This window comes from Mus musculus, chromosome 2 (assembly GCF_000001635.26).
Source record: "Mus musculus strain C57BL/6J chromosome 2, GRCm38.p6 C57BL/6J".
NCBI lineage: Eukaryota > Metazoa > Chordata > Mammalia > Rodentia > Muridae > Mus > Mus musculus.
Genome location: NC_000068.7, coordinates 142,710,193 through 142,725,797, shown reverse-complemented (window position 1 = coordinate 142,725,797; position 15,605 = coordinate 142,710,193). Strand labels below are relative to the sequence as shown.

At 41.6% G+C, this 15,605-nt stretch overlaps 1 protein-coding gene across 8 annotated transcripts in view; it reads left to right on the top strand.

Annotated features, from left to right (window-relative positions):
* Kif16b (kinesin family member 16B) overlaps window positions 1-15,605 on the top strand; it is a 283,270-nt gene that overhangs the window by 175,812 nt on the left and 91,853 nt on the right. For 4 of the 8 annotated variants that reach the window (XM_006498818.4, NM_001355123.1, XM_006498815.4 and 1 more), the window contains exons 18-20: window positions 10,704-10,736; window positions 11,066-11,119; window positions 12,760-14,103. In XM_006498818.4, the coding sequence (XP_006498881.1) occupies window positions 10,704-10,736; window positions 11,066-11,119; window positions 12,760-14,103 (1,431 nt within the window). The remainder of the gene's footprint in view (window positions 1-10,703; window positions 10,737-11,065; window positions 11,120-12,759; window positions 14,104-15,605) is intronic. The other 4 variants (XM_006498819.4, NM_001081133.2, XM_030247819.1 and 1 more) reach the window with 1 other exon arrangement.

The window sequence follows — 15,605 nt, the reverse complement described above, 5'->3', positions numbered from 1 at the left end:
CCTAGGAGTGCTAGGATTACAGGCAAGAGCCGTCATAGCTCAGGTTTTACATAGGATCTAGGAAAGGAACTCAAGGTCAGCAAGCATGTGTGGGAAGTGCTTTTATCCTCTGAGCTTTCCTGCCTGCCTTAGCTTTTCTTAAAATAAGTTTTTCTTGCACTTTGGAGTGTAGATCCCACCAAACATTTTCCAGACAGGTCTGTCTATGTACATTTCTAACAATGAAATTGTTTATATAATTCACTATAGAATGTTATGACATTAAACTGTCACACAGAACCAATGTATTGTTTCAGCTTGTTTCTCAGATGCATGTTTGGGAGATGATTATAAGGTGTTCCTAAAGTATATTTACTTTATTATATGCTCCCAGTTCCATGTTATATATGGAACTGTGTTTTCAAGTTTGCTGTAATGAGTTACTGTTAACACAAACAAGCAAGGAGTGTGAGTAACTGTTATCTTCCAAGGGAAAGAGAGTCCAGCATGTATGGCTCCATGTCCTTACTCATGTCTGCTGAGCAAGGAGTTCAGGCCATTAGCTCCAGGGCACTACCCAGCATAATCATTGCTTGAATGCCTACTGTATACCTTCAAGGGCATCCCCAAAATATCCGCTCAGACCAGATGAAAGGATCTGTGTCCTCAAGGAGCCCTGGTGGAAGTAGAGACAGCTACACCCTTCATGGTACATGAAAAACCCAGCAACCACAGCTACTGCTCCAGTGGCTCATGGCTTCCTCTCTCTGCACTCACTATTCTGATTCTGCCAGGCTCACAATGGGCATAAAAACCATCAGCTCTTTGTCTGTTTTACCAGCTGTCAGGAAATGTATCTTGGTTATCTTTCCCTCCGTTTCCTGTTGTCCTGAAGCTCCTCTGCTTCCTAGTTTTATTCTTTTTCCTAGTCCCCATTATGCAATATACCCATAGTTTATTACTCAGTGATTCCATACTAGATAGAGCAGAGTCCTCAGTGCCTCTGCCTATTCTGGCACACAGATGACATGACCTGTGAAGTAGGAGCTCTTCCTGAGTATTCCATCCACCAGGACAGATTACTGCTTAGGTGTACAGAGCAAGAATGGCACTGTGCCCTTCGAGTTTCTGCGCGAGCATCCCATGCAGTGTTGCTTCCTACCTTACCACCCCTTGATTCCCTTGTACAACAGACACCTGAAGCCAGTTTCTGCTTTCCGGCTCTACCTTTCATGAGTTTTCCTTTCTTCTTCTTTTTCTTCCTTCACTATTCAGTGCAACCTGGGCATCACCATTCTGTTTCTCAAGGCCAACCTTCAACAGCCCCTCCCCTGGAAGGCTTCACTCTCTCCATGTAGCCACAGATCTCCCTCTCCCTGACTCCACCCACCCCACCCCTTTTACTGCAGCTTGTTATTATCCACGTGGTCTGCACATGTTATTTCCGTATACTTTTAACTGCATGCACTTTGTCATGCTCTCTACTCCCCAGCACTGCCTTTCACATAGCAGCAGCTTGGTAAAGGTTTGCTGCTCTCAACTTGAGGCAAAGGCTGAAGGGAGTGGTAGGAAGATTGCCTATGACACACTGTTCTAGTATCAATTTGAAGTTCTGAGGGCCCTCACTTTTTAACCAGGATTTGGCTGAGAAGGTGAGATGTTATTCCAGGGTAGATGTGAGAATGAGTGAAGAGCTGGATAAGGGGAGTTCTCCTCCTACCTCCTCTTAAGAAGGGCTTTCCCCGCACTATTCACTAATATTCTGGGCCTCAGTCTTCTGGGCTCTAAAGTAGGAGGGATGGTTAGGGTGTGGGGTGTGTGCCGAACGGAAGGTTATGGCCATTGAGTCTATAGGAGTTTCAACAAGCCTGAGCTCCTGGGCGAGATCAGGACTGGCTCTGTCATCTGAGTGTTACTTAACATGAATACAGTTACTGTTAACAGAATTAGGCTGGGAAAAAGTACAGAAAATGCTTATGACATCAAATTGCAATACTTAAAAAAAAAAAAAAAGAACCCATTTCCAGGCCTTCTCAGTTTGCAATAGAAAAATCTAACAATTTGAAAGTCTGTGAAATTGAGAAGAGTTTTTGCTATCCTAGGTTTTTTTATTATTCCAGATGAATTTGCAAATTGCCCTTTCTTTTTTTTTTCATTTTTTATTAGATATTTTCTTTATATACATTTCAAATTTCAAATGCTATCCTGAAAGTCCCCTATACCCTCCCCCTGCCCTGCTCCCCTACCTACCCACTCCAGCTTCTTGGCCCTGGCATTCCCCTGTACTGGGGCATATAAAGTTTGCAATACCAAGGGGCCTCTCTTCCCAGTGATGGCCGACTAGGCCATCTTCTGCTACATATGCAACTAGAGACACGAGCTCTGGGGGTACTGGTTAGTTCATATTGTTGTTCCACCTATAGGATTGCAGACCCCTTCAGCTCCTTGGGTGCTTTCTCTCGCTTCTCCATTGGGGGCCCTGTGTTCCATCCTATAGATGACTGTGAGCATCCACTTCTGTATTTGTCAGGCACTGGCATAGCCTCATAGGAGACAGCTATACCAGGGTCCCTTCATCAAAATCTTTCTGGCATATGCAATAGTGTCTTGGTTTGGTGGTTGATTATGGGATGGATCCCTGGGTGTGGTAGTCTCTGGATAGTCAATCCTTTTGTCTTAGCTCCAAACTTTATCTCTGTAACTCCTCTCTGCAGCCGCAAATTGCCCTTTCTAACTTGGTGAAGAATTGAGTTGGAATTTTGATGGAGATTGCATTGAATCTGTAGATTGCTTTCAGCAAGATAGCCATTTTTACTATATTAATCCTGCCAATCCATGAGCATGGGAGATCTTTCCACCTACTTAGATTTTCTTTGATTTCTTTCTTCAGAGACTTGAAATTCTTATCATACAGATCTTTCACTTCCTTAGTTAGAGTCACGCCAAGATATTTTATATTATTTGTGACTATTGTGAAGGGTGTTGATTCCCTAATTTCTTTCTCATCCTGTTTATCCTTTGTGTAGAGAAAGGCCATTGACTTGTTTGAGTTAATTTTCTATCCAGCTACTATACTGAAGCTGTTTATCAGATTTAGGAGTTCTCTGGTGGAATTTTTTGGACCACTCATATATACTATCATATCATCTTCAAAAAGTGATATTTTGACTTCTTCCTTTCCAATTTGTATCCCCTTGATCTCCTTTTGTTGTCAAATTGCTTTGGCTAGGACTTCAAGTACTATATTGAATAGGTAGGGAAAAGTGGGCAGTCTTGTCTAGTCCCTGATTTTAGTGGAATTGTTTCCAGCTTCTCTCCATTTACTTTGATGTTGGCTACTGGTTTGCTGTATATTGCTTTTATTAGGTTTAGGTATGGGCCCTCTGGTGGAATCACCATGTTCGACCTCAAGTTGTACTACAGAGCAATTATGGTAAAAGCTGCATGGTACTGGTACAGTGACAGACAGGTAAACCAATGGAATAGAATTGAAGACCCAGAAATGAACCCACATACCTATGGTTACTTGATCTTTGACAAGGGAGCTAAAACCATCCAGTGGAAAAAAAGACAGCATTTTCAACAAATGGTGCTGGCACAGCTGGCGGTTATCATGTAGCAGAATGCGTATTGATCCATTCTTATCTCCTTGTACTAAGGTCAAGTCTAAGTGAATCAGGGAACTCCACATAAAACCAGAGACACTGAAACTTATAGAGGAGAAAGTGGGGAAAAGCCTCAAAGATATGGGTACAGTGGAAAAATTCCTGAACAGAACACCAATGGCTTGTGCTGTAATATCAAGAATTGATCTTACAAATGGGACCTAATAAAATTGCAAAGCTTCTGTAAGGCAAAAAGACACTGTCAATAAGAAAAAAAGGCCACCAACAGATTATGAGAGGATCTTACCAATTGTAAATCAGATAGGGGACTAATATCCAATATATATAAAGAATTCAAGAAGATAGACTCCAGAGAATCAAATAATCCTATTAAAAAAGGGAATACTGAATGTCTGAGAAACACCTGAAAACAGGTTCAACATCCTTAATCATCAGGGAAATGCAAATCAAAACAACCTTGAGATTCCATCACACAGCAGAGAGAAGGGCTAAGATCAAAATTCAGGTGACAGCAGATGCTGGCGAGTATGTGGAGAAAGTGGGACACTCCACCATTGTTTGTGGGATTGTAAGCTGGTACAACCACTCTGGAAATCAGTCTGGCAGTACCTCAGAAAATTAGACATAGTACTACCGGAAGATCCCACAATTTCTCTCCTGAGCATATACCCAGAAAATGTTCCATCTTGTAATAAGGACACATGTTCCACTATGTTCATAGCATCCTTATTTATAGTAGCCAGAAGCTGGAAAGAACCCAGATGTCTCTCAACAGAGGAATGGATACAAAAAAATGTGGTACATTTATACAATGGAGTACTTCTCAGCAATTAAAAACAATGAATTCATGAAATTGGTAGGCAAATAGATGCATCTGTAGGATATCATCCTGAGTGAGGTAACCCAATCACAAAAGAACACATATGATATGCACTCACTGCTAAGCGGATATTAGTCCAGAAACTTAGAATATCCAAGATACAGTTTGCAAAACATATGAAACTCAATTAGAAGAAGGAAGACCAAAGTGTGGATACTTTACTTCTTCTTAGAATGGGGAACAAAATACCCATGGAAGGAGTTACAGAGACAAAGTTCTGAGCTGAGATGGAAGGAAAGACTATCCAGAGACTGCCCCACCCGGGGATCCATCCCATATACAACCACCAAACCCAGACACTATTGCATATGCCAGAAAGATTTTGCTTACAGGACCCTGACATAACTCTCTCTTGTGAGGCTATGCCAATACCTGGCAAATACAGAAGTGGATTCTCAGTCATCTATTGGATAGGACACAGGGCCTCCAATGGTGGAGCTAGAGAAAGTACCCAAGGAGCTAAAGGGGTCTGCAACCCTATAGGAGGAACAACAATATGAACTAACCAGTACCCCTCAGAGCTTTGTCTCTACTTGCATATGTAGCAGAGGATGGCCTAGTAGGCCATCAATGGGAGGAGAGGCTCTTGGTATTGCGAAGATCATATGCCCCAGTACAGGGGAATGGCAGGGCCAGCGGGAGTGGGTGGGTTGGGGAGCAGGGTGGGAGGAGGGTATAGCAGGCTTTGGGGATAGCATTTGTAGTGTAAATGAAGAAAAAAACTTTAATTTAAAAATGCCTCGATAAAAAAGAAAGAAAGAAAGGAAGGAAGCAAGAAAGAAAGCAAGCAAGAAAGAAAGTCTGTGAAAGTTCATTTAGCAAATCCTCCCCTGGATGCTTTGGATATTTCTATTACAAACTGGCTTAACTAGAGGATAACTTTCAGATTAAATTGTGTCACACCCTTCTTGCCTCACACCATTGAACTGCAATTATATAGTGGTCACTGTTGGGTAACCTAAGGTGTGACATGGGGAGGTTAGAAAAGCCTGTCAATCATCCCTACAAAGTACGTTTTCTTAGTTTAACAGTGAACATTTACATGAGCATTGATACCCAGGGGGAAAAATAATGCCCTGCAATGGACCAGATAAAGAACAGTCATTCTCTCCTACATGCTAGGCTGTTGTTAGGAGGATTTGCACTAAAGAATGCCATTAAGCATCCAGGCACTGGCTAGGGCTTATTCAGATGGTATCTGTGATCAGAGACACAGTACTTTTGTAAAGTCCAGTATGCAATGAAAATGGAATTATATACAATTATATAATGTAATAATTCCAGACCAGCCTTGTGTAGCTGTGTGAGGTATGCATCCTTTTGGTAGACCTACATTGACTACAACCCAGAGTTACTAACAGAGAATCCAAGTCTATCCAATGGCCAGTAATTCTATTTTATTTTTTGCTTCCTAACCATATACCTGATACCCAAGGACGATAGAGTTGGACGTCAAGACTTTACCAGTATGTCTGTCTCCCCTCATCTCTGTTACCAGCTGGGAACTCCCTTCTACATATGCTGCAGTCTAGAGCTAATGGAACCTCACACCCCTTGCCTATACCACTATAGCTGTCAGCTAAAATGCTGCCAGGACATGGCTAGCTGTCTGCTCCTGCCTTTAGACCAGACTTTAGAGATAATAAACTAATCAGTATTACAGCAGCATAAGGATGCAAATATTTATGTTTTTTGCTAATTTAAATTTTTTTCATTTTCTTCTCTCTTTTAAAAATAATCACAGTCTCACTTTCAAAGTAATGGTGTGAACTGAGAAACTCCAACCCTCTCATTTTCTATTGCTGATGATAACAGGAATGTAAATTGCAAGATGTGCAGTTATACCTAAAAAAATGCTAGCTGTCTTTTAATGAAAAGAAAAGTTTATTCTTGATAAAAATAGATGGTATGCTGTGCTTTTTTGTTGGACCTAACACAGTATGTGTAGCTCCAAATGTCATTTTAAAATGTTAAAAACAGCTGCAAAAATTACATCCTTTCATAGTTTCCCTTTTAATTATAACATTTGGAAAATTAGCATTTGGGGCCATGATAATCCCAGTCATATAAGAGAGTGAATTGTACTTGTTTTAAAATGCAACCACATTTACATACAATTATACTTGATACACTGTCTAGATACACTGACAGGCTCACACAGTCTTTTATGACTTGCTATGTAAAATAATTATGTATTGTGGAAATAAATGCATTTTAAGTATGATCAGTAAATATATAATACTTAACAGATGTTATATGCTGTCAGCAACAACTTCTGTCTCATGTTTAGAATTGGATCTCTGAATCAGGATGCTCTTCTCATATGTTAGTGTCCTTGCTATAAATGAAGAGTGAATACCAAGTAACTTTCTTTATTGTTGCAGTTGAGTTTTAAATTTTATTCTTTCCCAGAAATGGGGATGTTCTTTCAAGCATACCTTTCCTTTGGATAGCGTATGTCTAAGACCTTGAAACAAGTCATAGGGAGTCATTTCTCCTCTTAAGAATTAAAATGGGTACCTCCCTATCAATAGATGCTGCCCTCCTACAGGGCTAAAAGCTGTAGCCTCAAACATCTGAGGTTGACAGCTGTTAATGATCAAGTGTCTCCCCTTCTCAATCCTACTCAAACATTCTAAAGTGATGATGTATCCCATGGAAGTGCCACTGATATCATGAGGCCAAGACCCTTACACCGTCCTACCAGCTGCTCCAGATCCCAAATTCTCTGCCTAGTGAGGTGCTTTGAATCCACTCAGCTCATGGCTGGTCCCTGCTCACCATCTCTCTTTAATATTGCTATGCCTCCTTTCACACGTCTCTTCTGAAGTCTCAGCATCTGTCTTAGCCTGCTGTTGGCTTGAGTGATCCAGGGTGAACAACTTCTCTTGCAAACCTATTCGTGGTACTCACTTGGTCAACATATAGACGTCTGTTATTTTCTGCTTTATCTTGTAGGCTCTGTTCTAACTTTATTTCTTTCCTTCTGTATCTAATTCAGTCCTTAGACCACTACTTGATTTTTTTGTCTTCACCTCTTTCTGTGTTCTTGCTCTCTGTTTCCTGCACTGACTCAGACATCTGTGTTTAATGCTGCAGATAGATAGATAGATAGATAGATAGATAGATAGATAGATAGATAGATAGATAGACAGACAGACAGACAGACAGACAGACAGACAGATAGATAGATAGATAGATAGATAGATAGATAAAAGAAGTGTATGTACACTTTTAAATGCACGTGGGAGTGCGCACACACACACACACACACACACACACACACACACACACACTCACTCAGCCTAAAGGTCGGGCAGGCCTCTGAAATCAACAATCTCAAAGTTTGAGTGATTCCCAGCTACCTTTTCCCCTCATTTTCTTCATCAGTTCTTTCTTACTGTTTGTTCGATTTTGGTTTTGCTTTTGTTTTTGGTTCAGAGACAGGGAATGGGCAAGTCCTGCAAGTTGAGTGGATACAAAGGATAGCTCATTGAAACCAGACGTGCAATGGGAGGAGCTGGGGGGAGGATGTGAGGGTGTGTGCCATGAAATCCGTGGTCTGCCACTGGATACATCAGTTTAGAATGTTTGAGTAGAATTGAGAAGGGCAGATGCTTGATTGTCAACAGCTGTCAACCCCAAACTGCCTTCTAAACCCATTATCCTCTTGTCTCAACCTCTCCATTTCAAGGATGGCGTGCTTGTGCCACCATGTACAGTTCCTTTGCCCACTGGCCCTTTGTCTTCTCACAACGTATGTGCCTGAACCTTATGCTTCTTGGTCTCCTCGCTCTTGGCATAAGATAGAATCAGCCAAGCTGAGAGCAGCACCCCCAGCTCCCTTAAGCATTTGTCTCCAGGCTTAGCTTGTCTCCTTCCTAGCTGGCCTTCAGAACACCAGGCAGGTGGGTTCATCCAGTTCAAAGTCTTTAGTAAACTTAGACTGTTCTTAAGAATCTGTTTTCTGGTAGCCTCCTGGAACACATGGCCTGCCATGTCACCTATGCAAACTGAACGTCTGGTTTCAATGAGCTATCCTTAAGTTCTATATTATATCGAGAAAGAAAAGCACAGGTAGATCTAGAATCAGGAAGTTTGCCTTGATGCTAGCTACTCCCAAATTCTGTGACGTTTACTCCTCCTATAGCACCCTTTTGCACAACAAAGAAGAGGCTATAATGCTTAGGGTCAGCCATGTGTTCTTGTGTATCGCATTGCGTAACACTGCATTCACATACAAGGTAGAGTCAGGTAACATCATTCATCGTGATCTCCTTGTCAGCACACAACTTCTTAGGGAAAATTGTGACTAGTAATATATTTTGGAACCAAAATTGGATTCCAGTGCTGCTTAGTACACTAAGCCTCAGTTTCCTGCTTTGTGGTCTTAGGTGATAAATGTATCAACTTGTTGCATTTAGGGGAACAACAGGAAGGGTCTGAATGCCTGGGTGGAGCACAGAAGCAGGTATTGGAAACACATTTTAGAAGATAGGGTTTCCTCCCAACCCCTGACGGCAGCTCTCAGAGCAGACTGCTTCTCTGCACATGCAGTACCCAAGCAGTGAGGGTTAGTAAGGATGGATTACTGTACTGCACAGAAAATGAAACTGAGATTAAAGCAGACTCTTTTAGGGAAATTTCCTGGTCTCAAAGCATTTTAACCAGTCTTACTTTTGAATATGTAAATATCTCTAGAAGCAGTCAGCTATATATTGAAATCCAAAATTGTATACTAGGGCCATGGCACACATCTGTAACCCCAGTGTGTCTCTGCAGGGAAGTAGGAGGCAGAGGCAGACGGAGACAGAGAATTCCAAAAGCTCATGGCCACCTCACCTGACATATACAGTAGTAAATAGCAGGAGAGACTCAGTCTCAAACAAAGTTTGAGCACTATAATCCAAGTTTGGTTCCAAAAATACTATTAGTCACAGTTTTTCCTAAGAAGTTGTGTGCTGACAAGGAGATCATGAAGTATGAGTGATGTTAACTGACTTTACCTTCTACTTAAACCGACCCTAAGGTTATACTGACTTCTACTTATGTGCTATGACACACACACACAGAGAGAGAGAGAGAGAGAGAGAGAGAGAGAGAGAGAGAGAGAGAGAGAGAGAGAGAGAGAAGAGAAAGAAGTGGGGGGAGGAAGGAAACTATACTAAAAAGTAGTTATTAGGAGTGGTCATATTGTACTCACTTAATGCACAGCCATATGGGCTGGGTTCCATTGTTGGCAGTTATCTTTGTGCATGACTGCTCTGTCATAGACATCCATGCCTATACTAAGCTGCAATTGTTTTCACTTGATAGTAACATAATTATAAACAGATGTAACTTTCAATGAAGAGGTTAATTCTTGTATTTTATATCACAGATCTGAGCAAGGCTTATAAAATGAGTCAACAGAGGGCACTTTGGAAACAGATTGTCATGGGGTCACATGTTGGCTCCACACATATATCACTGTGGCCTCAGACAAGTTCTCAAGATGGATTCCTTGTCTTGTAGATATAGCTTGCAGGCTTGATAATCTGGGAGGACAAAGGAGACAGTCTGTGCTGATCAGCATGATTGTTCTCATTCCACAGATGCACAATTATGCTTACAAAGGCCACCAGATGCCTTTCCTTCAACATTAGCCCAAATTAAAGTGTGAAGAGATCTCTTTGAAACATGTCTTAGGTCATTGTAAAAGTAGCTGTGTTGCCAGTTTGGATTTGCATGTGAACCAAGGAAACCTGTTTATAGGGAGTTCAACTGAAAAAGTGAAACCCATTTCCTAGTATCAGAGAATTTGTCTTCTGTTGTCCAAATTTAAAAACTCACATTGACCTGTTTTATTTTATTTTGTTGCAAGTATATGGATCTGTGCAGTGTCATAGCCTAGCTGTCACTCAGCACTTGTGAGCCTCTGAGTAGAGTAACTACAGATAAAGCACTAAAAGTCGTGCTTTGCTGTACACAGTAACTATTTTGCTCAGTAGTCAGCAGTCCTATAGCTGTCACTGAAGTGTGTAAAACAAAGCAAATTAACTTTTTGGAGTGTTTGCTGCATGCATGTACTGGGAAATGTGATATTTTTAAAAAGACCTTTTGCTCTATGCATGACTGTTGTCTTTTAAGTGCCTTACTGCTTGTGCCCTGATGTTTCCTCCTGTTGAATTGTTTTCTTAACGGATGTCTGTGCTCTCTTTCCTCTACCGCCCTGGCAGTCTTTTCCCTATAAAAGGACCCATCTGTCTAAGGTAGATTCTCCTTTTTACTTACTCATCAGTGACTAAGCTGCATGGACTAGACATGCTTAGCATTTAGAAGTTTTATTTAATTCTGTTTTTTTTTAACTACAGTGATATTTTGTTTTCCTTCAAATCAAATCTGTTCTCTTCAGTCTAAGTTCAAACACCTAAAATTATATCTAATTTCTAATCATAGTGATAGAGCAAAGAATGCATTTTAAACTTGCTAATCCATAGTAATTAAGGTAATAGGTAAATCCATGCTCCAGTGTACGATTCTGTGTGCATAGAAAAGAGCTCCTTCATGGAAGTGACTGATTTCCATTTGATCTCATTAGACTTGAGTTTGAGAGACAACAGCGTGAAGAACTTGAAAAACTCGAAAGTAAAAGGTAAGCACATGAGACCTGTGTTCCCAGCTGCTGTGTCTGGGTCCCTCCCTCTGTCAGCATCTTCCTGAGTTTCTGGGCTTCCCTCTTGCTCTGCATCTGCTGTTACCATGTCTAATGCCTCAAGGTAGAGTCTTATAAGGGATTGACTTGACTTCGTCTTTATGTTTTCACAGCAGTACATCTTCAAATGCTTGTGAGAAAGGGGGAGTTGTCAGTAATTAAGCATCTAAGATGTGTTGAAATTTAACCCCAAATCTTTTCTTAGTGTTCCTTAGGTCTTTAAAAAGTCACGAGTCTATATAGATTAAAAAAAATCAAGCCAGATGTGGTGGTATACGTCTTTAATCCCAGCACTCGGGAGGCAAAGGCAGGCAGATCTCTGTGAGTTTGAGGCCAGCTTTGTCTACAAAGAGAGTTATGAGAAAAATGTCAAACAAAATGAACAGGAAGGAAGGAAGGAAGGAAAAAAAAACCAAACCATTTTTCTCTAATAACCCATCTCTACCTTTTAAATTACGATTTATTTACTTTATTTTGTGTGTATACATTTTTCTTCATGTATGTATGCATATTTACATATATGTGTATATACGCATGTGTATGTATATATACACACATGTGTGTCCAGTTCTCACAGAACAGGGCACTGGAAGCCGTAGACCTGGGAGTAGAGTTACAGATGTTTGTCCCCAGCTATGTGTGTACTGAGAACTGACCCCATTCCTGCAAGAACAGCTGGTGCTCTCCGTCCGTGCTCCCTCCTTCTGAGCTAAGGATTTTTTTTTTAGGGTCTAACTTTAGACCAGTCGTCTCCCCTGAGATGCCTCCCACACTTATCTTTCCAGTTTATACAGTTACTGGTGTTTTCACACCTATAATTTATTTCTCTTTACTTACTTTCATTTGAGGATATCTATATCATCTATATCTATATGGCTGCTTGATTGATATATGTGCTAAACTATCCTTTGTTTCATTCAATCATATTTTCTCTTTTCCTCTGTTTTATTTAACAAGGAAATAGATAAAGGGTAGGTAGTGACGGAGAAGCTAACGTTCTGAAGCAGTTACTTATTTTCTAGAATTTGGGATTGCATAGCTCATGGGAATGAGCTCAGGGTGCAGCATCCTACAAATCAGAAGGTTGGGGGTCAGAAGGTGGAGGTCTACATCTACTTTTTATTTATTTTGACTTTGTTACTCAACCTCCACTGAATTGAAGATGGCAATTTTTTTTTTTTTTACTTAATGTCATCTTGTAACTGAATGTCTGTTGCACTTTAGTCATTGAGCTGAGGAAAAGTAGCCACATTCAAATTTAAATTGGATGGTTTTTTTCTCATTGACCTCAGGGGGAGCTTTTAATTATACCATACATAATACATTATGATTCTAGACTTCACAAAGAAATGATACCAGAAACTACTTCAGGAGGCTAGGTAGCTGAAACACTGGACAAGAAGTAAAATAAAAGTGACATAGTATGCATTTGAAAATATGAAAGAGAAGCACTTTCTTTTCATTTGTTTCAATGAAAGATTTGGCTTTATGTGTGTTTTCAGAACAATCCAGTTAGGGAGAAGTTGGACTGATGCTAAGCACAGTGATTAAATAATGACCACTCAGCATTTGCATTGCAGGAAACTCATTGAGGAGATGGAGGAAAAGCAGAAGTCGGACAAGGCAGAACTAGAGCGAATGCAGCAGGAGGTAGAGACCAGGCGCAAGGAAACAGAGATTGTGCAGCGGCAAATCCGCAAGCAGGAGGAAAGCCTCAAACGCCGCAGCTTCCACATTGAAAACAAGCTCAAGGACCTGCTGGCTGAGAAGGAAAGGTTTGAGGAAGAGAGGCTTCGGGAGCAGCAGGGACTCGAGCAGCAGAGGAGGCAGGAGGAAGAGAGCTTATTCCGCATCAGAGAAGAGCTTCGCAAACTCCAAGAGCTCAACAGCCACGAACAAGCTGAGAAGGTCCAGATATTCCAGGAGCTGGACCGATTGCACCAAGAGCAAAATGCCCAGAGTGCCAAGCTGCGGTTGGAGAAAAGGAGGCTGGAGGAGGAGGAGAAGGAGCAGGTGCAGCGGGTGGCACACCTGGAGGAGCAGCTTCGGAAGAGGCAGGACACTGCTCCTCTGCTGTGTCCTGGAGAGGCCCAGCGGGCCCAAGAGGAAAAGAGGGAACTGGAAAGCATCCGGGAAGCCCTTTTGCAGGCCAAAGAGATGAGAGCTGGAGGGGACCATACCTGTAGGGATGAACTGGAAAGGGCTCAGCAGTACTTCTTAGAGTTCAAGAGAAGGCAGCTTGTCAAGCTAGCAAGCCTGGAGAAGGACCTGGTCCAACAGAAAGACCTCCTAAGCAAAGAAGTCCAAGAAGAGAAAGTAGCTCTGGAGCATGTAAAATGTGACGCAGGGGGTGACCCGAGCTTCTTGGCAACAGATGATGGCAACATTCTCGGTGGGCCTCCAGATCTAGACAAAATAAAGACTGCAGAGACCAGGCTACAGAGCAGAGAGCACCAGCTACAGGACCTTCTGCAAAATCATTTGCCAGCTCTGCTGGAAGAAAAGCAGAGAGTGCTTGATGCCCTTGACAGTGGTGTCCTAGGCCTAGACACCACTCTCTGCCAAGTAGAGAAAGAAGTGGGAGAGAAAGAAGAGCAGATCGCACAGTACCAGGCTAATGCTAGCCAGCTGCAACAGCTCCGGGCCACCTTCGAGTTCACAGCTAACGTGGCCAGACAGGAAGAGAAGGTGAGAAGAAAGGAAAAGGAAATACTGGAGTCCCAGGAGAAACAGCAAAGAGAGGCATTGGAGCAGGCTGTGGCTAAGCTAGAGCAGAGGCGCTCTGCCCTGCAGCGGTGCTCCACCCTGGACCTGGAGATCCAGGAGCAGAGGCAGAAACTTGGCTCTCTCCACACCAGTGAATGGTCAGGGTGGCAGGCCAGTCTGGAGACTGATGGAGAAGCACTTGAGATGGACCCTGCAAGGTAAGAATAAGGTAGAGGAGCAGGCAAAGGGTAGACATCAAGTGAATGCACATTTTCTTCCTCTGTCTTTATGGAGAAGGGCTTCTTGTAGACTTCATCTCTCTTATACGTAGGCAAAAAACTAAAATACAAAATACCCCTTCAACGTAACAAAAGCACTCTTGCTTTTCTACAATAAGCATTCTCTTGTTTTTCCTTAAGATCTTTGCTTTAGAAGATCTCAGCCTAAAGTTGAGAACACATAAACAAAAGCAAAGTCTTGTTCCTTCACTAAAATGACTTGTGAAATGTGTTTTAGTTGTTTGACAAGTGCAGGCTACGGGGAGAGCTTCAACCTAGATTCCCACCTTTTATCTCCCTCTTAGCCCAACCCCTGCCCCATTCCTTGACTGTCCCTGGCTTCTCATCTGTTTCCTTAGCTTCTCCTTCATGATTTCTTCCTCTCTTCCATCATGTCCTTCTTCACTAGTATTTTATATCTTCTTGGTGAGCAGCAATGGCCACAGTGAGTTTATGTGTTGTGGATTCCAAGATGGTTCCTACAAATTGAAGAGAACTAAAACCAGGTAGATATACTGCACTTAAAGTTACCATTTTAGAGGTGGCCTCAGAACTGTATACTAAAAACCAACCAACCAAACCAGCAAGAATTTCTTCAATGATTCCATACTCAATGGGCATTTATTCAAATATATTTTGTGATATATAGTCCTGTTTAGGATTTTCTTACAAAGAAAACTAGGAAACAAGCATTCTTTCCATGGTAAAGAAAGAATATTTATCTTTCTACTCTGTTGCCATGATTACAAGAGGTAGGTAGGCTCTGAAAATAAGAAAATATATTAATCTAAGAGCATCTTTTCTGGTACTCTGTAGCCATGCTAAGACTCTCAGCGAAGTTAAAGGCCACCTTGTGTGTGAACATGACACAGTTTGCAAAGTGGTGCTATATCCTAGTTGACTTGTTTCTTACTAGTTAGATGATCTTGGCCACTTAAATCTAATTTCTTCGCAACTGTAGGTTATAGATTGGATTGATGAAGGCTAGGTATGGCAAATCTAGGGATGCATTCAAAAGGTTGGTGAGCCAGATATGCACTTAACTGGTAAATGACTGTTAACAGAAATAAAGATTGCCCAAAATAGCTCTCTATCTATAAAATACCAACTGTCCATAATCACTAATTGCTAATTAGTCTATTTAGTCTATTAGTCTGCAGAATCTTCAACATAGTTATGGCTTTTTCAGGGAACTTCTGTTTATAGAGTTTTCTTCTTCATCTTGAAGACTGTCTCTCATTGTGTATATCTGGTTGAACTTACTATTCATGCCCTACAACTCATGAAGAACTGCCTGTCTCTGATTCTGGTGTGCTAGGATTAAAGGCATACACCACCATGTCCTGCCTCTGTTCATAATTCTTACCTGAAGCCCTTGTGGAAGAGCCTGGAACGCCATCATAGCCTACCTATAATCAGCAGAAGGGTGCCTGTTAGCCTTG